Source organism: Scyliorhinus torazame, chromosome 11, assembly GCF_047496885.1.
Source record: "Scyliorhinus torazame isolate Kashiwa2021f chromosome 11, sScyTor2.1, whole genome shotgun sequence".
Lineage (NCBI taxonomy): Eukaryota > Metazoa > Chordata > Chondrichthyes > Carcharhiniformes > Scyliorhinidae > Scyliorhinus > Scyliorhinus torazame.
Genome location: NC_092717.1, coordinates 103,427,782 through 103,452,072, shown reverse-complemented (window position 1 = coordinate 103,452,072; position 24,291 = coordinate 103,427,782). Strand labels below are relative to the sequence as shown.

The following is a 24,291-nucleotide window of genomic DNA, read 5'->3' as shown; positions in this document are numbered from 1 at the left end:
CTGACTTGTGCTTTGTAGATGGTGGACATGCTTTGGGGAGTGAGGAGGTGAGTTACTCTCTGCAGGATTCCTAGCCACTGACCTGCTCTTGTAGCTACAGAATTTATATCACTAGTCCAGTTCAGTTTCTGGTCAATAGTGACCCCCAGGATGTTGATAGTGGGGGATTCAGTGATAGTAATGCCATTGAATGTAATGGGGCGATGGTTTGATTCTTATTGGAGATGGTCATTGCCTGGCACTTGTATGGCGTAAATGTTACTTGCCACTTGTCAACCTAAACCTGGATATTGTGCAGGTCTTGCTGCATTTGGACGTGGACTACTTCAGTGTCTGAGGAGTATGAATGTTGTTGAACACCGTGCAGTCAAATGAGAACATCCCCACATCTGACCTTATGTTGGAAAGAACGTCATTGATGAAGCAGACCGGCAGGAGAAAGTTAAAGACCTGGCGAAGGAATTGGAAACTTGTGGCGCAGCAACAATTGGAAAGATGCTGGAGGGGGAAGGGTTGTCGCAGGTTGGAAAACCCAGATGGAACAGTTGGTGGTGTTTATTAGAGAGGAGTTCCGGCAACACTGAAAGGAGATGTATGAAGATCGTTCGAAGGCCATCGAGGGAGCGGTAGCACCTGTGAAAAGATAGATGGAGAGAGTCGAGAGGTGCCTGGAGGCACAGGGGTCGCAGATCGAGGAGATGGAGAAGGTGATGTCCGATCACAAGGTTCGAGTGGTGGTGTTGGAGGCGGAACTGCGGCTCCTGGGGATCTTTGAAAGCTGTTACAGGCAAAGGTAAAGGAGCAGGAGATTAGATCCAGAAGGCAGATCCTGCGTATTGTTGGCCTGCCTAAGGGTGTGGAAGACACGAGTGCCACGAGATTTGTCCCAAGGATGTTGGCGGGGCTGGTGGCGGAGGGGGTACTGGACAAGGCACCGGAGGGGGATGCGGCCCACAGGTCCCTGAGGCAAAAGCCAAGAGCGGGGGAGCCGCCACGGGTGATTGTGAGGCTCCATAACTTTGTGGAGAAGGAGAAGATCCTGTGATGGGCAGGGAGAAGCGGAACTGTGAATGGGAGGGGAACAGGGTGCAAATCTATCAGGACATTGGGGTGGAGCTGGCGAAAAGGTGCGCCGAGTTCAACAAGGCCAAAGTGATTCTATGCCGAACGCAGATGCGGTTAGGATACTGTAGCCAGCAAAATTGTATGTGATTATGAATGCCAGTAGTACGAATTTGAAACCCCAGAAAAGGCCAATAACTTCATTAGAGACCGTAAACTGGGGGAGAACTGAATGCTGATGAGAGACGGAGGAGCTAGAACAACCGAGATTGGAAGAGGCGGGTATTGTGGGGGCCAGAGTGTGGTGTGATTTTGCCCTATGATTATTTGCTAAGGAGAAACAAGTTGTAAGGGGGCAACTGCCTCCCCCACCCGCTGCAGTTTGTGGTGTTTTTCTTTTTGTGGGGCGTGACCAGTGGCTTTGGATCTGTCTGTGTTTGTGTGGGGTCCACGGGGAACCGTTTGCACAGACCAAGGAGGGAAGGGCGGGGTAGGAGTGGAGGGGTAGATAGGACAAGCCTTCAGGAAGGAGCTGCCACGCTGGCAGGTAATGCTGGTGAATGGAGGTGAGGTGGCCACGGGGATTGACCAAGTGGGGGGAAGGGAAGGAATGACGGGGGGATAGGAGGTACGACGTGGCAGTGTTGGAGAATGAATGGGGTCATGGGCAGAGAAGTGGGCTATCTTGGATGGGCCTGGTTCAGGGCGAAATTAAAGGAGGCATAACTGAAAGTGGAGGATGGCAGACAGGAGGGAGGAATGGAGGCGCAAGCCTCCGGTAAGGTTTTTTTAATATTCTTTTTTAGTGTTACAAGTAGGTTTACATTAACACTGCAATGAAGTATTGTGAAAATCCCCTAGTCACCACACTCCGGCGCCTGTTTGGGTACACAGAGGAAGAATTCAGAATGTTCAATTCACCTAACAGCTCGTCTTTCGGGATTTTGTGGGAGGAAACTAGAGCACCTGGGGGAAACCCACACAGAGACGGGGAAATTCATTTTTTTTTTAGAAAATATTTTATTGAGGCATTTTTAGTTTTAACATTTTAAACAGAGAGATCCAACACACACAAAAACCCCACAATAGCACACCCAACTCCCCCATCCCTATACTACCCATCCTTGTACTACCCATCCCTAAACCTTAACTACCCATACATTAATACACTGGGAAATTCATAACCTGGAATGTACAGGATTGAACGGGCCAGTGAAGAGGTCCCGGGTCTTCATGCATTTGGAAGAGCTTGAAGGCGTGGGTGGTTGTTTTTCTGCACGAGACGCACCTCCGGCTGAGGGATGAGGTTAGGTTGAGAAAGGAATGGGTGGGTCAGGTATTTCGCTCGGGGTTCGATTCAAAGTCGGGGGGGGGGGCATCCTGCTGAGCAAAAGGATACGGTTTGTCGGGGTCATGGAAGTGTGGGACCCGGGTGGGAGGTATGTGAGAGTGAGCAGGGACGTTGGTGGAGGTGGAGTACCCGGGAATCGTGATCTCAGACCATGCGCCGCACTGGCTGGAGGTTAGACTTAGCTCGAGGCAGGATGGAGGTTAGATTTGGGGCTTTTGGCAGACAAGGGGTTCTGTGAGAAGGTGCAGTCGGTGATCAGAGACTATGTGCAGTTGAATCAGAATGGGGAGGTATTGGCGACCACATTTTGGGAGGTGTTGAAGGTGGTGGTTCCGGGGGAGGTTATCTCGTTCAAGGCGCACAGAGATAGGAGGAGGAGGGTGGAGTATGGAAGGTTGTTGGACGAGATAGTCGAGCTGGACAAGAAATATTCGAATGCCCCCCACCAAGGAGGGGTTGGCGGAGAGAAAGAGGTTACAGGGACAGTTTGACAGGCTGACGATGGCGAAGGCAGTGCGGCAGCTACAAGGGCGAGGGGGGTGCAGTATGAATATGGAGAGAAGGCGGTCCATATGCTAGCCATCAGTTACGGAGGCAGGCTGCATCCAGGGAAATTCTGAGGATACGGACAGGGAAGGGGGAGGTAGTGTCGGAGCCAGGAAGATTAACGAGGCGTTTAGGGAGTATTATGAGAAGTTATGTAGGGCCAAAGTGGATGGTGAGGAAGGGGATATGGAGCGGAATTTGGATGAGCTGGAATTCCCAAGGCTGCATGAGGAGAGGAGGCTGGCGCTGGAGGAGCCTCTAGGCCTGAGAGAATTGATGGATAGTACAAAAGGGATGAAGTCGGGGAAGGCCCTGGGGCCGGACAGTTACCCAGCGGAGTTCTATAAGGAGCTCACAACAGAGTTGACACCACATTTGCTGGGGATGTTTAGTGAGACGCTGGAGAAGGGGGAGCTACCGGAAGCACTGACCCAGGCATCGATCAAGCTAATCCTGAAGAAGAGGAAGGACCCTTTGGAGTGTTGGTCATACAGGCCCATATCGCTGTTGAACACAGATGTGAATATGACAGGGAGGATGCAAGGATGTGTTCCAGGGGTGGTTGCAGAGGACCAAACGGGTTTTATGAAGGGCATGCAGCTTTCCACTAACATAACGCAATTATTAAATGTGGTCATGACTCCGTCGAAGGGACGGGTACAGGAGATAGTGGTCTCTATGGACACGGAGAAGGCTTTCGACCGGGTGGGGTGGCTGTACCTATTTGAGATTTTGGGACAGTTTGAGTTTGGGCCGAAGTTTATGGTGTGGGTGCGTCTATTGTACTTGGTCCCGGTGGCGAGTGTACGGACAAACTAGATGAGTTCACGGAGCTTCGGTTGCACAGGGGAACGAGGCAGGGGTGTCTGCTGTCGCCGCTGCTATTAGCGTGGCGATAGAACCCTTGCCGACAGCCCTTGGGGGGGGGGGGGGAGGGGTCAGTAGAGTGGCAGGGGATTGTGAGGGGAGTAGGGAACACTGGGTGTTGCTGTACGCTGACAAACTGCTGTTGTTCGTGTTGGACCTATTAGAGATTATGGGGAGAATTTTGGACATACTAGAGAGGTTCAGAACCTTCTCGGGCTGCAAGCTGAATGTCAGAAAGAGTGAGGTGTTTCAGTGAATGCAGCGGGTCGGGGAGCCAATCTTGGGGTGTTGTCATTTCTGGTAGCCAGGGACAGGTTCAGGTATTTGGGGTTTCAGGTGATGGGGAGTGAGTGACGATGCACAAATGGAACCTGACAAAGTTGGTGGAGGAGGTTAGGGAGGACCTTAGGAGATGGGATACATTACACCTGACATTGGTGGGGAGGATCCAGGTGGTAAAAATTAACGTTCTGCCAAGGTTCCTGTTTGTATTCCTGACCCTCCCGATCTTTATCCCGAAGGCCTATTTCAAGAAACTGGATGCAGCGATCTCGGAGCTTATATGGGGGGGGGGGGGGGGGGGGGGGGGGAGGTACCTCGGGTGAAGAGGGCCCTGTTACAGAGGCAGAGATCTCTTGCATTGCTATTGGGCGGCGAATGCGGAGAAGGTGAGGCAGTGGTGGGAAGGAGAGGTGTTAGAGTGGGTTAGGATGGAGGAGGAGTCCTTTAGAGGGTCGAGCCTGAGGGCCATGGTGACGACGACACTTCCGCTGGCACCAAGGAGGTACACGGGGAGCCCAGTGGTATAGTCCATAATTAGGGTGTGGAACCAGTTGAGACACTTTAGGATGGAGGGGATGTCGGTGCTGACACCGTTGTGTGGGAACCATGGGTTTAAGCTTGAGGAGACGGATACCATGTGTAAGAAGCGGCGAAAGGTGGGGCAGGTGATGGCGAGGGATCTATATCCGGAGGAGAGGTTTCCAAGTCTGGAAGAGCTACGGGAGAGGGTGGAGCTGCCGAAGGGAAGCGAGTTCAGGTATATGCAAGTGAGAAACATTGCGCGGAAGCAATGGAGATTGTTTCCCAGGCTGGAGTATGCCCTGTTGGTGCAGTTGCTGCTCCCAATGTGGAAGGCAAGGGTACGATTGGGTTTATATATATATATGTGGGGGGTGTGCAGGTGGTGAGGATTAAGGAAAAATGGGAAGAGGTGGGGGTGGGGAGGAGCTGGAAGGGGAGTGTGGAGTGAGGCAATGCGCAGGGTGGGTTCGACCTCCTCGTGTGCGAGGATGAGTTTGATTCAGTTTAAAGTGGTGCGTAGGGTCCATATGTCTCTGGTGAGGATGAATGGGTTCTTCCAGGAGGTGGCAGACGAGTGTGAGAAGTGTGGACGAGGACCAGCAAATCACGCGCATATGTTCTGGGGCTGCGAGAAGTTGGAGATACTGGGAGGGGGTGTTTGGGATATCATTAAAGATTGTGGGGATAGAGGTGGGGCCGGACCTTCTGGTGGTGATTTTTGAGGTGTCGGAAATGCCGGAGCTGAAGGAGGGGAGGAAGGCCGTGTTGTGGACTTCACGTCTCTTGTTCCCCGGTGAAGGATTCTGTTGGAATGGACGTCGATAACGCCAACGGGGTTGGTGGCCTGGCTGGGGGACATGTATGACTTTCTCCAGCTGGAAAAGATCAAGTTCGAATTGAGGGGATCAGCAAAGGGCTTTGAGATGCGGTGGGAACTGTTCATGACCATGTTTGAGGAATTGTTTGTTGCGGGGGGGGAAACGGGGGAAATCTTGCACAAACTGTGAGGTGTGGAGAATGTCTTCTGATTTATTTATGTTTTTGTACATTTGAATATGTTTGTAATAAAATACATCTTTAAAAAGAAAAAGATGAAGCCGCTGCAGATGGCTGGGTCAAGGACACCATGAGGAACTCCTGCAGTAATGTCCCGGGACTGCGATGACTGACCTCCAACAACCTTGAGAGAATTGTGGAGCTAAAGCTTAGAATTTGTCAACATTGGGATCTGTGAAAGCTGGAGCATAGAATGATTCGACATCGACCAGCACCGGAGAAGGGTCCGAGTATATGGCAGAGAGGAAGCCAGTATAGGGAGAGCTGAACTGGCGACTCATTGCTTAACAATTTTTATTTGATAATTGCTCAAGTGAAAAAAATAAAACTGACTCTTTTCATTGGCTTTCCTGAAGCAGCAATAATAGGTATTTGAAGAGGCCTCTTGTTTAGTGCTTTTCTGGAGGATGCATATATTCTTTTTGCAGGTGCCTCTAATCCAAATGATTGGCCACTTCTTTGAAGTGACCAATTAGAAGAGCTCAGGATGAAGTAGATGTGGTCTATTCCCTTCTGAGATACCCATTCCATAGTGAATGTTCAGCTGGAGGCCAAGCTGGAGACTTTGTGACACATCAGGAAGGGGGGAAGTTACCTGGATGCTTTGTGCCAGGATGCAGACACACCACTGAGAATCGCATCTTCTGATTTTGTCAGGGAAAGGAACGTTTGACTGTGTGTGAGGCAGGTAAGGGGACCCAGAGAGCAGGAGTGTCAGCTTCTGAAATTGTTCAATGGGTTTGAGGTTCTCTCACCAGAAACATAAGTAGAACTAGGAAAGAGGCTCTGCATAGATATGAGGAGCTGGGCACTAAATTAAAAAACAAAACTTAAAGGTTTTAATCTCTGGATTATTGCTTGAGCCCTGTGCAAATTGGCAAAGAGTACATAAAATTAGATAAATTGGTGGATCAAAGACTTATATGGAGTAACAGTTTGTGGGGCAGTACTGGAGAAAGTGGTAGGTGTACTATTGAGACGTTCTATACCTGAACTATGCTGGGAACGGTGTTCGTGCAAACCTCTTCACTTGGAAAGTAGAGGCGGTTTTAAACTAAATAGTGGAACCAAGGGATAAAAAGTGGGCAGATGAGGTAAATCAAAGAGTGGAGACAAGGCAAGAGAGGAAGGTATCAAAGAGAAAATGCTGGAAAAATCTCAGCAGGTCTGGCAGCATCTGTAGAGAGAGAAAAGAGCCAACATTTCAAGTCCAGATGACCCAGGACTCAAAACGTTAGCTCTTTTCTCTCCCTACAGATGCTGCCTGCCAGACCTGTTGAGATTTCCCAGCATTTTCTCTTTGGTTTCAGATTCCAGCATCCGCAGTAATTTGCTTTTATAAGAGAGGAAGTTATCGATATGGCAAATAATAGACAGACTAGGACAAGAAGGGAGAGTTCAGGTCTCAGCGTAAATCAACAGATAAGGCCGGAGGTTACATAAATACTAAACAGATAAAATTCAAGGCTCTGTATCTGAATGCACATAGCACTCTAAGCAAACAGGTGACCTAGTAGTCATTACTGAGATATGGCTGCAGGATGGCATTAATTGGGACCTGAATATTATGGGGTATATGATTCTTAGGAAAGATAGGGGGCTGGATTCTCCGGTCGCCGGGCCAAAATTGCGTTCGGCGAATGGCCAGCTAATCCAGGTTTCCGACTAAATCGTGGGCGCTGCCGCTTTCGCGATGCTCCGCCTCCTCCACGTATCAACGGCTTCGGGACATTGCCTGAGGCCCGCTCCTCGATGCTCCGCCCCCAAACAGCCGAGTTCCTGACGGCATTGGTCCGGTGTGGTCTCATCCATTGGGAACTCAGCGTGGCGGCTGCAGACTCAATCCAGCGCCGCTACAGTCGGTGGAGGGCTGATAAACGGTCAGGAGGGACATTATTCGGGGCTGGGGGCACTGTGGGGGGTGGTCTGAGGTGTGCGAGCCAGCCAAAGGGATGGGGCCACTATTTCACAGGCTGGGTCTGCAGCTGCGTCCGCCATGTTGTACAGTGTGGCCACCGCAGGCCGCTGCTGTGCGCATGCACGGCCACGGACCCGTCAATTCTCCGGTGCCATCCTGCTAGGCCCCAGCAAAACCGGGAATCCGTGACCGTTTTGCGCCAGTTTTCCTGGCACAAAACTCCACCGTTCCCACGCCAGTGTGGGGGCATAGCCCCAGAATCGGAGAACCCAGCCCATGGAGTTAGGAAAAGGGGGTGGGGTAGTTCTGTTAATTAAAGACGACATTAGCACAAGCGAGAGAGATATGACCCAAGTACAAGAAATTAGGATATAGAAGCGGTTTGGGTAGAGATGAGGAATGATAAAGGCAAGACGTAACTTGTGGGAGTACTGTATAGGTCCCCTAACAGAGTAATAAGAGTTTTACAGCACGGAAAGAGGCCATTTGGCCCATCATGTCTGCGCGGCCATCAAACACTCAGCTACTCTAATCCCATTTTCCAGCGCTTGACCTGTAGCCCCGTATGCTACGGCATTTCAAGTGCTCATCTAAATACTTCTTAAATGTTGAGGTTTCCCGCCTCTATCACCCTTTCAGGCAGTGAGTTCCAGATTCTAACACCCTCTGGGTGAAAAAGCTTTTCCTCACATCTCCTCTAAACCTCCTTTAATCTGTGCCCCTGATTATTGACACCTCCGCCAAGGAGAAAAGTTCCTTCCTATCCACCCTATCTATACCCCTCATAGTTTTATGCACCTCAATCCTCAAGTTTGGGTAGGGTGCTCTTTCCAAGAGCCGGTGCAGACTCAAAGGGCCGAATGGTCTCCTTCTGCACTGTAAATTCAATGATAATCTATGATTAATCTAGGACAAAGGTTCGGCACAACATCGTGGGCCGAAGGGCCTGTTCTGTGCTGTATTTTCTATGTTCTATGTTCAATCATGTACCCCCTCAGCCTTTTCTGCTCCAAAGAAAACAGCCCCAGCCTATCCAATCCCTCTTGCTAGCTGAAATGCTCCAACCCATGCAACATTGTGGTGAATCTCCTCTGCACCCTCTCTGGTGCAATCACTTCCTTCCGATAGTGAGGCGATCAGAACTGCCTCAGCTGAACATGCCTTCTTAACTACCTTATCTCCCTGTCCTGCTGTCTTTAGGGATCTATGGGCATGCATATGTCGGTCTCTCTGATCCTCTGTACTTCTTGGGGTCCCACCATTCATTGTATATTCCCTTACCTTATTAGTCCTCCAAAAATGCATTACCTCACACTTTTCAAGGTTAAATTCCATTTACCATTTAACCAGCTATATCGTCCTGTAAACTAAGGCTTTCCGCCTCACTATTTACCATACCACCAATTTTTATGTCGTCTGCGAACGTACTGATCAGTCTTACGCTGGCGTCCAGATCATTAATGTATACTACAAACAGCGGAACACCACTGGACACAGGCTTCCAGTCACAAAATGAACCTTCAACCATCACCAAATTGATCTGGATCCCATGAGCTCTTACCTTGTTAGCCAGTCTCTCACGTGAGACTTTGTCAAAAGCTTTACTAAAGTCTATGTAGACTACATTAACTGCACTACCCTCATCTATATACCTAGTTGTCAGAAAGGTACAACGATTATCATGAGGATTTTAATCTACATATGGACTGGGGTAATCAGAGGTAGAGTGGATGCTGAATTCATAGAATGTTTTCGAGATAACATCTGAAGCCAACCTTGGAGCAGGCTATAAATAGACCTGGTATTGGGCAAAGAGATAGGATTAATTAATGATCGCATAATGAAGGTGCTGGTAGGTAATAGTGATCAGAATATGATTGAATTTTATATTCACTTTGAGGGTGTGAGACTAGTTTTTTACACTTAAATAAGAGCAATTTTGAGGGTATGAAAGTAGAGCTAGTGAAAGTGAACTGGCAATTTAGATTAAGGGATAGGTCAATAGAGATGCAGCAGCAGTCATTTAAGGGGATATTTCCGAATCCACAAGATACACATTCCAATGAGAAAGAAAAATTCCAGGGGGAGGACGCATCATCCATAATTAATGAGGTGAAAGATAATATCAGACTTGAAGAAAAAGTACATAATTGCACAAAGGTGGGTGGCAGGTCAGAAGATTGGTCAGAAGCAATGACTAAAAGATTAATAGGACGGAGTATGAGAGAAAACTAGCTAGAAATGAGAACACATAGCGGCATGGTGGCATAATGGTTAGCACTGCTGCTTCACAGCGCCAGCGACCCGGGTTCAATTTTGGCCTTGGATGACTGTGTAGTGTTTGCACTTTCTCCCTGTGTCTGCGTGGGTTTTCTCCGGGTGCTCCGGTTTCCTCCCACAGTCCAAAGATGTGCAGGTTAGGTGGATTGGCCATGCTAAATTGTCCCTGAGTGTCCAAGGATGTGTGTAGGTTAGGTGGCGTTACAGGGATGGACCTAGTTAGGGTGCTCTTTCAGAGGGTCGGTGCAGATTTGATGAACCAAATGGCCTAGTTTTGTGTTGTAGGAATTCTGGGTTCTATAAGAAGAGTTTTGATAGATATTTTAAAAAGAAAAGAGTTAACATGAACAGTGGTCCTGTAGAAAGGGACTCTGGGAAGTTGATGGAAAATAGGAAGATAGGAGATATATTTAACAAGTGTTTTGCATCATTCATCACTATCGAGGATACAAGTAACATCACAGAAACGGCTGTAAGTGAGAAATTGGAAAAGGAGGAAGGAACTCAAGAAAATTACAATCACCAGGAAAATGGTACTTAGTAAATTATTGGGACTATAGGTCCCCTTATTTTAAAGAAGTATTTAAATTTATTGGAAGCAGTTCAGCAAAGGTGTACTAGATTAATACCTGGAATGGACAGGTTGATTTATGAGGAAAAGCTGGACAGACTCGGCTTGTATCCACCGGAGTTTAGATGAGTAAAAAGAGGCAATTTGATTGAAACAAATAAGATCCTGAGGGGACCTGATAGGATGGATGTGGAAAGGATGCTTCCAATTGTGGGTTAAGAGTTAAGGGGCCACTGTTTAAAAATACAGGTTGCTAATTCAAGAGTAAAAACATTTTTCAGAAGGTAATTGTGGCAAAGTCTTTGAATATCTTCAAAGCAGTAGATAGATTCTTGATAAGCAAGGGGGTAAAAGATCATCAAGGGTAGGCAGGAATGTGAAGTTGAGGATAACATTAGATCAGCTGTGATCTTATTGAATGGTGGAGCAGGCTTGAGGGACCTACACCTGGTCCTAATTCATTTGTTCATATGTTTGCTCCTCCGATTCAAAAATATGTTTCATCTTTCACTACTTTTGTACTCCTCTTCCTGCCCCCATGCACATGCGCACACACATGAACTCTAATAGAAATAGTGAGCTTAAAATTTGTGTGATCCAAGACATTAACTAGCTGAAAATATGTGAGATTATGACTCATCATTTCCAATAGTGCATCGTATTGATCATTGCAGCACTCTTTTGTCATTTGTCATACTGCAGTGTAGTGAATATAGCTTGGGCTGAAAAACACTGCTTTTGTCTGAAATGGTGATTTCTGCTTCTTGTATTTGCAACTTGTTTAAAAGGTGTTTGAAAGTTCATCCTTTTTATTTCCAACAGTGGAGATTCATCGAATGGAGAAGTAGACGGCAAGACGAATAATACAAAGACAACTACCGAACGGTTTGTTCTTGTTTGTTCTTGTACGATTTCAATCGCCTGGTGTCCTTTCTGTTTTCTCTTTATGAATGTGGGAACCATTATTACTGAAGTAAAATGTATGTTTGTTTTATAGTTAATAACATGACTAAAATAAGAGCTTTGAAATTACTTTTTGGATATGTTCAAAACTTCCTGAAATTAGAACAAACTGTCGAAGAGAATTACCATTGTAATGGAGTGTTTGTATATTTTTTTCCATTATTGCAGAACTAGAGAAATCTGCAGTATTACTCTAACCAGTAGGGCTTTTTTTGCAGTTTGCAGTGCTAAAAGTCTAATTATTATTTTTTTTTAATTACTTCATGGGATGTGGGCATCGCTGGCTAGGCCAGTTTTTATTGCCCATCCCTAATTGCCCTCGAGAAGGTGGTGGTGAGCTGCCCTCCTGAACGGCTGCAGTGAATGTAGTGTAGGTACATCCAGACTGGCAATGTGCCTAACATTTTAAGTGCAAGAGAAGGGGATGATGGACACTCTTAAGAAATCAATGGAAGAGTTGCTGGCCCTGATAAAGGAGGCTGTTGGAAAGATGTGGGAGATGGTGCGGGAGCATGGTGAGGTACAGAAGTGGGTAGAGGTAGCACTGTCGCGACACTGACCAGCTGATGTGTCTGCAAGCGGAGTTGCTGAAGCTGGCGGACAGAAATAATAATAATCTTTATTGTCACAAGTAGGCTTACATTAACACTGCAATGAAGTTACTGTGAAAAGGTGCCACCCACTGTGCTACTGTGTCGCCCACGGAAAGGTTTGAGGGCCACGGTTGAGGGCCTTGAGAACACGTCGCAACAGCAGAACCTCAGGATCATGGGGGTGCCTGAAGGTGCAGAGGCGTTCGTGAAGGCTGGAAGGATTGGGGCTGAACTCAGATGAACACTAAGAGTTTGGTGTTGTGGGTGGGATGAGGAAGATATGTTTTGGGCTGGAGCAGTTAATTCTTTTGTATATTTGTTACCTTTAAGGTTTCAGGCTGTTTGGGATATGTTTTTGTGGTATGGGTTGCCTTTCTCCTCTCTGGAATGGTTTTGGGTTGGAACGGGTGAGCAGGTAGGGGGAGCGGAAAAGAAGAGCAGGTTTGAGAAAAGTTGGTGATAGGAGAGTTTCGATACGTGAGGTAGATGGTGTGGGTGTGGGGAGTTTTGTTTATAATTCTTTTGTTATGGGTGTGAAGGGTGGGCTCTGGTGGGGGCCACCGCAAGCACTGAAGTTGGCTAATGAATGGGAGCAAGGTGGGGGAAAGGGCTGCGATCGGCTGAACCTGGATAGTCAGGTTTTGGTTTACCTCGAAGTTGTGAATTGGGTAATGGGATGGATGGGGGTGGAGGGAGTAAGGAGAGGAGCTGTTTCTTGAGGAAGTGGTTGGGGAGGCTCCTGGGAGGGGTAGCTGGCTGACGGTGATTGGGAGTAGGTCTTGGTCCAATTCGTGGGTTGGGGCTGGGGGCCCTCTTGGGTGGGCTCTGGTTTTAGGAATCTGTTGGAGGGGATAGGATTATCCCCTATCGCAGTGGATAATATGGCTGATATGCAGGGGCAGGGAGGTGAGAGGTCCCCGGTTTGGTTGGTAATATGGAATGTGTGGGGATTGGAAGCACCGGTAAAGCGGGCGAGAGTTTTCACCCATTTGAAGGGCTTGAGGACTGATGTGATGCTGTTGCAGGAGACCCATTTGCGGTAAAAAGACCAGGTAAGGGTTCATAAGGGCTGGGTTAGTCAGGTGTTTCACTCTGGCTTTGATAGCAGAGCCCTGGGGTAGCAGTACTGATTAACAGGAGAGTGTGTTTTCAAATAGAGATCATGATGGCAGATCAGGAGGGCAGATACGTGATAGTAATGGGTACTTTGGAGGGAAAGTCGGTGGTGTTGGTTTGTGTGTATGCCCCCAATTGGGCTTTAGCCCCATCAGGGAGTACAAAGGTTGGTGGTGTTTATGAAGGAGATGGGGGGAGCACACACATGGAGGTTTTTAAATCCTGGGGAGGGGCAGAGAGTTATCTGGATTAATTTTTTTCATCATGGGGCAGGGGTAAGGAGGAGTATTCGGCGATCCGTCATTTCTGATCACGTCCCACACCTGGTGGATGTGGTATTGGAGAGGGGGCTGGCACGGTGGCCCGCATGGAGTTTGAATGTGGGGTGCTGTGTGAAGATGGCTAGGATGATAGATGAGCATGTGGAGTTTAATAAAAATAGGGAGGTCTCTCCATCGGTGCTGTGGGAGGCTTTGAAAGCTGTGATGAGAGGTGAGTTAATCTCACATTAGGTGCAGGTAGAGAAGGAGGCAAGGGAGGAGCGCCAGAGGCTTAAAAAATGAAATTTTGGAGGTTAATGGCAAGTATTCAGATGTTCCCACCCCAGAGCTTTTGACCAGCAGGAAAGTATTGCAGATACAGTTTGATCCACAGGCAAGGCGATGCGCTAGTTGAGGCAGGCAAAAGGAACAATGTACAGCTATGGGCAGAAGGCCAGCTGTTTGTTGGCTGGCCAGCTTAGGCGGCCTCCCGAGAGATTGTTAAGATGCGAGAGGCAAGTGGGGGGTTGGTGTCCGCTCCGGAGAAGGTGAATAGGGAATTTGAGGAGTTTTATAAAAAGCTGTACAGGTCGAAGCTGCCAAGGATGAGTAGGATAGGATGGTGTTTTTGGAGAGATTGAAGTGCCCTATGGTGGAGGAGGAGGGTAAGGAGGGGTTGGAAGAGCCGCTGAGGATTGAGAAGGTTCGGACGGCCCTAGGGAACATGCAGATGGACAAGGCATCTGGACCAGATGGGTTCCCAGTGAAATTTTATAAGACGTTTGTGGATCGCCTGGTTCCACTGTTGGAGGAAACGTTTCATGTGGCATGGGGGTATGCTCCTGGAGATGATGAGGCAGGCTTCTATTTCGCTTCTATTGAAGAAAGATAAGGACCTGGTGAGTGCGGGCCAACTGACTGATATCTCTACGAAGTATGGATGCCAAGATTGTTGCTGAGATGCTGAAGCTCAGGTTAGAGGAGCGTCTTCCGCAGGTGGTTGGAGAGGACCAGATAGGGTTTGTAAAGGGCAGGCGTTTGTTGAACGTGGTGCTCTCCCTGTCGGGGAGCAGGGAGCAGGAGGTTATTGTGGCACTGGATGCGGAGAGGGGTGGGGTTACCTGTTTGCAGTGTTGGAACGGTTTGGGAGAGACCAAGTTTGTGTCATGGGTTAAGTTGCTTTATAGGGAGCCCAAGGCGAGTGTCTGTACAAGCGATCAGAATTCTGGATATTTCCAGTTCCATAGGGGAAGGAGGCAGGGGGTGCCCTATGTCCCCTCTCCTGTTTGCATTGGCAATCGAGCCTTTGGCCATTGCATTGAGGCAGTCAGATGCTTGGAGAGGGATAATGAAGAGGGTGGTGGAGCATAGGGTTTCCCTATATGCCAATGGCCTTTTGGACATCTCGGACCTGGACCCCATGGTGGGAGAAATAATGGGGCTGTTGATTTGATTTGGGGCTTCCCAGGATACAAATTGAATTTAGAAAAGAGCGAGTGTTTTTCAGTTGCTCTGCCGGGGAGGACGGGTGGATTTGGGGAGGTTGCCGTTCCGTGTAGCGACCTCCCACTTTAGGTATCTGGGGTGCAGGTGGTTTGAGATTGTGCCCGGCTCTGTAAATTGAACTTCACGAGCCTGGTGGGTAGGGTTAAGGCAGATTTACAGAGGTGCGATAACCTTCCTCTATTGTTGGCCGGCCTGGGTTCACTCGCTAAAGATGAATATTTTATCCATTTCTATTTTTATTCCAATGCCTGCCGGTGTTTTTGCTAAAAGCATTTTTCAGGGGGTGGAGCAGTTAAATATGTCATTTATCTGGGTGGGCAAGGTAGCCAGAATTCAGAAAATGGTGCTTCAGAGGGGTCAGCAGTTGGGTGGTTTGGCTCTGCCAAATTTGATTTATTACTACTGGGCAGCGAACACAAAAATGGTGCTGGGCTGGTACGGGAACCAAGAGGAAATTTGGGTTAAGATGGAGGTGGATTCATATAAGGGTCAGGATTGAGGGTGCTGGTGACGGGGCCACTCACATTATCTCCAAAGAAATACTCTGGCAGTCTGGTGGTGGTAGCAACTTTGAAGATTTGGAGGCAATTTCAGCAACATTTTAAGTTGGGGCGATGTCGAAGCTGCCACTGATCTGTGCAAATCACTTGTTTGAACTGGCTAGATTAGATGTGAGGTTCCAGGGCCGGGAGGACAAGGGGGTTGTAGAAATGAGGGATTTGTTTCTGGTGGGGTATCGTGGGTGTTTCTTTTTGTACTAGTTTTGTTTTGTGTGAGGTGTGTTTTTTTAAATATTTTATTCCATACATAAGCAATAACAACACCATGTTCCAACAAAACAGAGTTAACAGTTTGTACATTTTTCCCCTTTTAGCCCCCCCTCCCCCACACGCGAGAAGAGCTGCTCAAATGTCATGAAGGGCCTCCACCATACCTCAAAGTCCTCTTCCAATCCCCTTAAAGCAAACTTAATCTTTTCCAACCGGAGAAACTCGTACAGATCTTCCAGCCAAGCTGCAATTCCCGGTGTCCAGCAGAGGAGGAAGTAGAGTTCAATCACCACATCGCCTCACACCAGAGCCCCCATCCTATCTCCCACCCAACTGCCTTTCACACCCGCTTGATCCTTTCCACCAATGCCTTATCCTGCTCTCCCAACCATCCGTATATGTTCCCGATCCTGTCCTCCCCCCACCTCATTTAGGGACAGCAGTTTCTCCTGCAGCATGTACTCTGGTAATTGGGGGAACGTCGGTAGATCCTTTCACGCAAAGTCCCGTGCCTGTCAGTACCTAAACTCACTCTCCCTCGGTAACTCGAACGTCTCCGACAGCTCATCCACCCCAGCACATTTCCCCTCTGAGAACATATCACTGACCCACTTCAACCCTTCCTCCTTCCACCGCCTATGCATCCCATTCATTCCAGCACCCCTGGCTTAAATCTGTGATTCCCGTACAGTGGTGTCAGCACCGACATGTTGCCCAGTTTAAAGTGCCTCCTCAACTGATTTCCGATCTTAATGGTCGACTCCACCACCGGACTCCTCGTATACTTCCCTGGAGCCAGCTGCAACGGGGCCATCACCAGAGCAGTGAATCTCGAGCCCCTACATGACTCCTCCTCCAATCTGATATCCCCCACCACCACCACCAATGCCTCATCTTCTCCACATTCGCTGCCCAGTAGGGGTGCATCAAGTTCGGGAGTGCCAACTCCCTCCCTGCCTTTGGAGCAGGGCCCTTGGAACCCTCCGATTCGAGTGCCTCCACCTTCCAGAAAAAGGCCTTGGGAAGAAAAATCAGGTGGGACTGAAAGACAAACTGGAATCTTGGCAGCACGTTCAGCTTGGCCACCTCCACCCTCCCTGCCAACGTCAAGTGCAACATATCCCACCTTTTAAAGTCCCTCTTTTAAATAAAAAAAAAAAATGCTATTAAAGGTTTTCATAAAATATCAATAACAAAATGAGAAAGAAAAAAGAACCCAACAGGGTTAAGTACAAAACACAATCTAAAAAAGCAACCCCCCAAACCCCTCTCTCCCCCCCCCCCCCCCCCGTGCCTAAATAATAAATTAACATTAACATCCCGACTTAAGACAACAGGTGTACACACCCCCTCAGACCCTTCCAGTGTAAATAACATAAACAAAAATAAAGTAAACCCACCCCCCGAGCTGCTGCTGCCATTGACCAATGTCTATCGTTCTGCCAGGAAGTCCAAGAACGGTTGCCACCGCCTAAAGAACCCTTGTACCGACCCTCTCAAGGCGAATTTCACCCTCTCCAATTTAATGAACCCTGCCATATTGCTGATCCAGGATTCCACGCTTGGGGGCCTCGTATCTTTCCACTGAAGGAGAATCCTTCGCCGGGCTAACAGGGACGCAAAGGCCAGAATTCCAGCCTCTTTCGCCTCCTGCACACCCGGCTCCTCTGCCACCCCAAATATTGCAAGCCCCCAGCCCAGTTTGACCCTGGATCCTACCACCCTCGACACCGTCCTCGCTACGCCCTTCCAAAATTCCTCCAGCGTGGGCATGCCCAGAACATATGGGTGTGATTTGCTGCGCTCCCTGAGCACCTAACACACCTGTCCTCGCCCCCAAAGAACCTGCTCATCCTTGTCCCGGTCATGTGTGCCCTGTGCAGCTCCTTAAACTGTATGAGGCTGAGCCTCGCGCACGAAGAGGAAGAGTTCACCCTCCCTAGGGCATCTGCCCACGTCCCCTCTTCGATCTCCTCTCCCAACTCCTCCTCCCACTTACCTTTCAACTCCACCACCGAGGCCTCCTCGTCCTCCTGCATCACCTGGTAAGTTTCCGAGATCTTCCCCACTCCCACCCACCCCCCCGAGAGCACCCTGTCCTGTACTGTGTGTGGCAGTAGCCGTGGGAATTCCACCACCTGCCGTCTGGCAAACACCCTTACCTGTACGTACCTGAAGGTGTTACCCGGGGGAGCCCATACTTCTCCTCCAGCTCACCCAAGCTCGCGAACTTTCCGTCCACAAACAGGTCACCCAACTTTCGTATCCCTGCCCTGTGCCACCCCGAAAACCCTCCACCTGTTCTTCCTGGGGCGAACCGGTGGTTCCCCCGTAATGGGGTCCACGCCGAGGCCCTAACCTCCCCCTATGCCGCCTCCACTGCCCCCAAATTTTGAGGGCCGCCCCCACCACCGGGCTCGTGGTATACCTCCTTGGAGGGAGCCGCGGCAGCGCCGTTACCAGCGCCCCCAGACTCGTACCCACACAGGACGCCGTCTCCAGCCTCTTCCATGCAGCCCCCTCCCCCTCCATCACCCACTTGCGCACCATTGTTGCATTGGCGGCCCAGTAGTACCCACAGAGGTTGGGCAGCGCCAGCCCCCCCTATCTCTACTCCGCTCCAGGAACACCCTTCTCACCCTCGGAGTCCCTCGCGCCCACACAAACCCCATTATACTCCCGTTAACCCGCCTGAAAAAGGCCTTCGGGATAAACATGGGGAGGCACTGGAACAGGAACAAAAACCTTGGGAGCACCGTCATTTTGATTGACTGCACCCTACCCGCCAGGGACAGCGGCAACGCGTCCCACCTCTTGAACTCCTCCTCCATTTGCTCCACCAGCCTTGTAAAGTTAAGCCTATGCAGGTCCCCCCAGCTCCTGGCCACCTGGACCCCCAAATATCTGAAGCTCCTCTCCGCCCTTTTTAGTGGGAGTTCGCCAATCCCCCTCTCCTGGTCCCCTAGCTGAACTACGAACAGCTCGCTCTTCCCCATATTGAGCTTGTAACCCGAAAAGTCCCCAAATTCCCTAAGGATCCTCATTACCTCTGGCATTCCTCCCACCGGGTCCGCCACATACAGCAGCAGGTCGTCCGCATAAAGCGACACCCTATGCTCCTCCCCACCCCGCACCAACCCCCTCCAGTTCCTCGACTCTCTCAGTGCCATAGCCAGGGGTTCAATCGCCAGTGCGAAGAGCAGGGGGGACAGGGGACACCCCTGTCTCGTCCCTCGGTGCAACTGAAAGTACTCGGACCTCCTCCTATTTGTGGCCACACTCGCCATCGGGACCTCATACAACAGCCTAACCCACCTGACAAACCCCTCCCCAAACCTGAACCTCTTCGGCACCTCCCACAGGTACCCCCACTCGACCCTATCGAAGGCTTTCTCAGCGTCCATCGCCACCACTATCTCCGCCTCCCCCTCCCTCACCGGCATCATGATAACGTTCAAAAGCCTCCGCACATTCGCGTTCAACTGTCTCCCCTCCACAAACCCCGTCTAGTCTTCATGGATGATCTGCAGCACACAATCCTCAATCCTCGTAGCTAAGACCTTCGCCAGCACCTTGGCATCTACATTTAGCAAGGAAATCGGTCTGTAAGACCCACATTGCAGGGGATCCTTGTCCCGCTTCAGGATCAAGGAGATCAGCGCCCAGGACATCGTCGGGGGTAAAGCCCCCCCCTCCCTTGCCTCATTGAAGGTCCTAACTAACAGCAGGCCCAACAGGTCCATATATTTTTTATAGAACTCGACCGGGAAACCGTCAGGCCCCGGTGCCTTCCCCGCCTGCATGCTTCCTATCCCTTTGATCAGCTCCTCCAGCCCAATCGGGGCCCCCAGTCCCACCACCAGCCCCTCTTCCACCTTTGGAAACCTCAATTGGTCCAGGAAACGGCCCATCCCTCCCTCCTCTTGTGGGGGCTCAGATCGGTACAATTCCTCGTAGAAGTCCCTGAAGACCCCATTGATGCCAACCCCACTCCGCACCACGCTCCCTCCCCTGTCCTTAACTCCCCCGATCTCCCTAGCTGCGTCCCGCTTCCGAAGCTGATGCGGCAGCATCCGGCTTGCCTTTTCCCCATACTCGTAGACCGCCCCCTGGGCCTTCCTCCACTGCACCTCCGCCTTCCTGGTGGTCACCAGGTCGAATTCGGCCTGGAGGCTGCGCCTCTTCCTCAACATTCCTTCCTCAGGTTCTTCCGCATACCTCCTGTCTACCCTCCCCATCTCCCCCACCAGCCTCTCCCTCTTTCCCCGCTCCCTCCGCTCCTTGTGGGCCCTGATGGAGATCAGCTCTCCCCTCACCACCGCCTTCAGTGCCTCCCATACCATCCCCACTCGGACCTCCCCGTTGTCGTTGGTCTCCAAGTACCTCTCTATACTTCCCCAACCCGCTCGCTCACCTCCTCGTCCGCCAACAGCCCCACCTCCAAGCGCCACAGCGGGCGCTGGTCCCTTTCCTCCCCCATCTCCAAGTCCACCCAATGCGGGGCGTGGTCCGAAATGGCTATTGCCGAATACTCGGTATCCTCTACTCTCGCTATCAGCGCCCTACTCAAAATGAAAAAGTCGATTCGAGAATAAGCCTTATGGACATGTGAGAAGAATGAAAATTCCCTAGCCCCGGCCTTGCAAATCTCCAAGCGTCCACCCCTCCCATTTGGTCCATGAATCCCCTCAACACTCTAGCCGCCGCCGGCTTCCTACCCGTCCTAGACCTGGAGCGATCCAGTGCAGGATCCAACACCGTGTTAAAGTCTGCCCCCATTATCAGGCCCCCCACTTCCAAGTCTGGGATCCGACCCAACATACGCCGCATAAAACCCGCATCGTCCCAGTTCGGAGCATACACATTGACCAGTACCACCCTCTCTCCCTGCAACTTACCACTTACCATTATGTATCTACCGCCATTATCTGCCACAATGCTCGGCGCCTCGAATAACACCACCTTTCCCACCAATATCGCCACCCCTTGATTTTTGGCATCTAGCCCCGAGTGAAACACCTGACCTACCCACCCTTTCCTCAGTCTTACCTGGTCTGCCACCTTCAGGTGTGTCTCCTGGAGCATAACCACATCCGCCTTGAGCCCCTTCAGGTGCACGAACACGCGGGCCTGCTTAACCGGCCCATTCAGTCCCCTTCCACTCCAGGTTATCAGCCGGATCAGGGGGCTACCCGCCCCCCTCCCCCGCCGACTAGCCATGACCCCTCCTCAGCCAGCCACGCGCCCACACCCCACACCGGCCCGTTCCCCACAGCGGCATAGCCACATTCCGACCCCCCCCCCACTTAACCCGAAGCCTTCAAACCGATGGCCAAGGACTCTATTGCCAATGCAATCAAGAGGGGAGGGACATAGTCCCTCTCTCTCGAGACCCCTGTCTCATTCCCCTATTTAATTGAAAGTACCCCAAGCTTGTGGTATTGGTGAAGATAAATTTGGATGCTGCTTCATACCCACCTCGCATCGCTTTGGCCCATTTCGGGACCCACTCCTCCTCCTGGTAGCTGTGGAAATGAACTATGGTCGCCCACGGTGGCTCATTCGCTCGAGGCCTCTGCTGGAGTATTCAGTGGGCCCTATCCAGCTCAGGAGGGGACATCTGGTCATTCCACCCCCGCCTCCCCCCAACAACTTTACAAACCTCTGAGCAAAGTACTCGGTTGGCCTTGGGCCCTCCACCCCCTCCGTCAACCCCATGATCCTGAGGTTCTGCCTTCTCGACCCGTTCCCCAGGTCCTTGATCTTAGCCCTCGAGGCCTTATTACTCTCATCCACCACCAGCATCTAGACTTCCAGCGAGGCTATTTGGTTGCTATACCGCGACAAGATCACCTCCGCCCCTTTCAGTACGTCTTTCACGGCCTCTGAGGTCCTTCCCAACTTTTCTCTTATCGGTCCCAGCGTGTCCTCAGTGGACTTTTTGAGGGTCTCCACCATCTCCCTTGTCCTTCAAAGTGTTTACCGAATTGTTTCTCAAATTCACATGCCATTACCCCAGTCAGTGTTTCTACTGTGATAGCGGCCCCACCCATCGAGGTCGTCTCCGACATTTTTCCTCCCAGTGAGCTTCGCACTCTCTATGGGTCCATCGAAGGACTACCACTCCTACCCTTCTTTTCAACTGTTCTTTTTAAGGCTTTTTGACATCCTTTCATCAAAAACAATTTTTATCATAGAATTTACAGTGCAGAAGGAGGCCATTTGGCCCATCGAGTCTGCACCGGCTCTTGGAAAGAGCACCCTACCCAAGGTCAACACCTCCACACCCTATCCCCATAACCCAGCAACTCCACCCAACACCAAGGGCAATTTTGGACACTAAGGGCAATTTATCATGGCCAATCCACCTAACCTGCACATCTTTAGACTGTGGGAGGAAACCGGAGCACCCGGAGGAAACCCACGCGCACACGGGGAGGATGTGCAGACTCCGCACAGACAGTGACCCAAGCCGGAATCGAACCTGGGACCCTGGAGCTGTGAAGCAATTGTGCTATCCACAATGCTACCGTGCTGCCCAGGTTGGATTAAAATAGGTTGGACTTGTCAACCAATTTCCCCCGGGAACTGGGCAAAGAGGACCAAAAAACAAGGACTCTGGCGGTATTTACCTTATGTGCAACCTTCTACATGCCGCCACCAGAGGTTATTTCCCGCTACTTGTTAGCAAATTTTTAAGTATTACGTTTTGCTGAAATTACGAAATACATTTTCTTGCAGATCTAAAAAACGTCTTTACAGTTTTGTTGAGCATCAAGTTTGGAAACCGATGAAGTCTGAAGCAGTCAGAGATTTTGCAAGAAACCGAAAAAGGTCAACTGTGAAAAGTAGGTATCTGAGAATGTAATGATTGCTAATTGGCATAGATTGGTCTATAGTCATAGTTAACTGTATTACCAGTTGCAGCCTTGCATTCTGAACAACAGACAAGGTCTAGAGATATTAAAATAATCTACTGCACTGGTACTATTAGTTGTAGCCAGCTAACCTTCCTTTACCTGTGGTTCTAAATGGATTTATAGCTACATATTCCCCCAACTGGGTATACATTTTTGATTGTGAATTGTTGACTTAGCTGAAAATTGGTATATTCCCTCCTTCGTATGCTAGTGCTATTAAAATAGAAAATTAGCCTACAGTTTTATTCATGTTTTTTCCACTCTTCTGTGAGAAATTATTTGTTCTTTTATGGACTGGCTGTATTACATGATTGAAATCAGGAGTTCACTCAGAGATTTTTTGGTCTGGGTCCATGGTCTGATATGGGGAGATCTTCCTGAGAATGTGGCCCTGAATATAACGTCAGTAAGGAAAGAAAAACAACGGTGCTTGTCATCTTAACACACCTTTATGACATTGAGATGCTGTAAATAAGATAAAGAACAAGATAATCTATTTTAACCATAGAATTTACAGTGCAGAAGGAGGTCATTCGGCCCATCGAGTCTGCACCGGCTCTTGGAAAGAGCACCCTACCCAAGGTTCACACCTCCACCCTATCCCCATAACCCAGTAACCCCACCCAACACTTGAGGGCAATTTTTAGCATGGCCAATCCACCTAACCTGCACATCTTTGGACTCTGGGAGGAAACCGGAGCACCCGGAGGAAACCCACACACACACTGGGAGGATGTGCAGACTCCGCACGGACAGTGACCCAAGCCGGAATCGAACCTGGGACCCTGGAACTGTGAAGCAATTGTGCTATCCACAGTGCTACCGTGCTGCCCTTGGGGGTGTTGATTGAGGAATAAATGTTGGAGGACTCCCCTGCTTTGTTTGAAAAGTGCCAGGAAGATCTTTTACATTCACATCAGAGGGCAGCTGAGGGCCTTGGTTTTAACATCTCATGGGGCGCAGTACTCCCTTGGTACTGTTAGCCTAGATTATTTCTCTGAAATGGCACTTGAACCCACAGCCTTTTGCTTAGAGGTAATCTCCATCACTGAGCAAGGCTGATATCGTCTTGCATTGGAACGATTGTGTTCCAGCTGCTACAATCACATGGCGCTGCCAAAAGCCTGCAAGTATAGAATTATATAGCACAGAAAGAGGTCAATTGACCCATCGTGTCGACACCGAAAGCCAGCCAATTCGTCACACGCCATTGCATTTTCCTCCTAACATGTCAGATTTTTCCGCTTCAAGTAATTATGTACTGAAAGTAGTGTTGCCGTATATTTTCAGTGACCCCCCGTCTAGTACAAGTTGCCAGACTGCTTGTCCAGCATTCAGTACCAGATGAACATAAACTTATTGCAACTAAATATTAGGAATACAGAAACTGTTCTCTTCCCTTGCCACAACTGCAAAACTCTCCGTTTGCAATCTTGGTGTCACATTTGCCCCTGCAATCAGCCTGTGACATCATAGATGAGCTATCATTTACCGTCTCTCCCCCCCCCCCCCCCCCTCGCAACATTGTCCAACTCCATCCCTGCTCCCGGCTCATTTACTGTTGAAATCAGAGCATGAAATCCTCAGCTGTGCCTTTTTTTTACCCTCGGGATGTGACTATTGCAATGCACTCCTGGCTGGCCTCCCACATTCTATCTTCTGAAAGCTTGAGGGCATCCAAAATTCCATTACCCTCTGACCTAATCCA

General features: G+C 49.8%; 1 protein-coding gene across 1 annotated transcript in view; it reads left to right on the top strand.

Moving 5' to 3' along the window:
* The window catches only part of terf1 (telomeric repeat binding factor (NIMA-interacting) 1), a 97,240-nt gene that overhangs the window by 67,726 nt on the left and 5,223 nt on the right, over positions 1-24,291 (top strand). The window contains exons 7-8 of the mRNA XM_072467567.1: positions 11,278-11,340; positions 22,405-22,511. Of these exons, the coding sequence (XP_072323668.1) occupies positions 11,278-11,340; positions 22,405-22,511 (170 nt within the window). The remainder of the gene's footprint in view (positions 1-11,277; positions 11,341-22,404; positions 22,512-24,291) is intronic.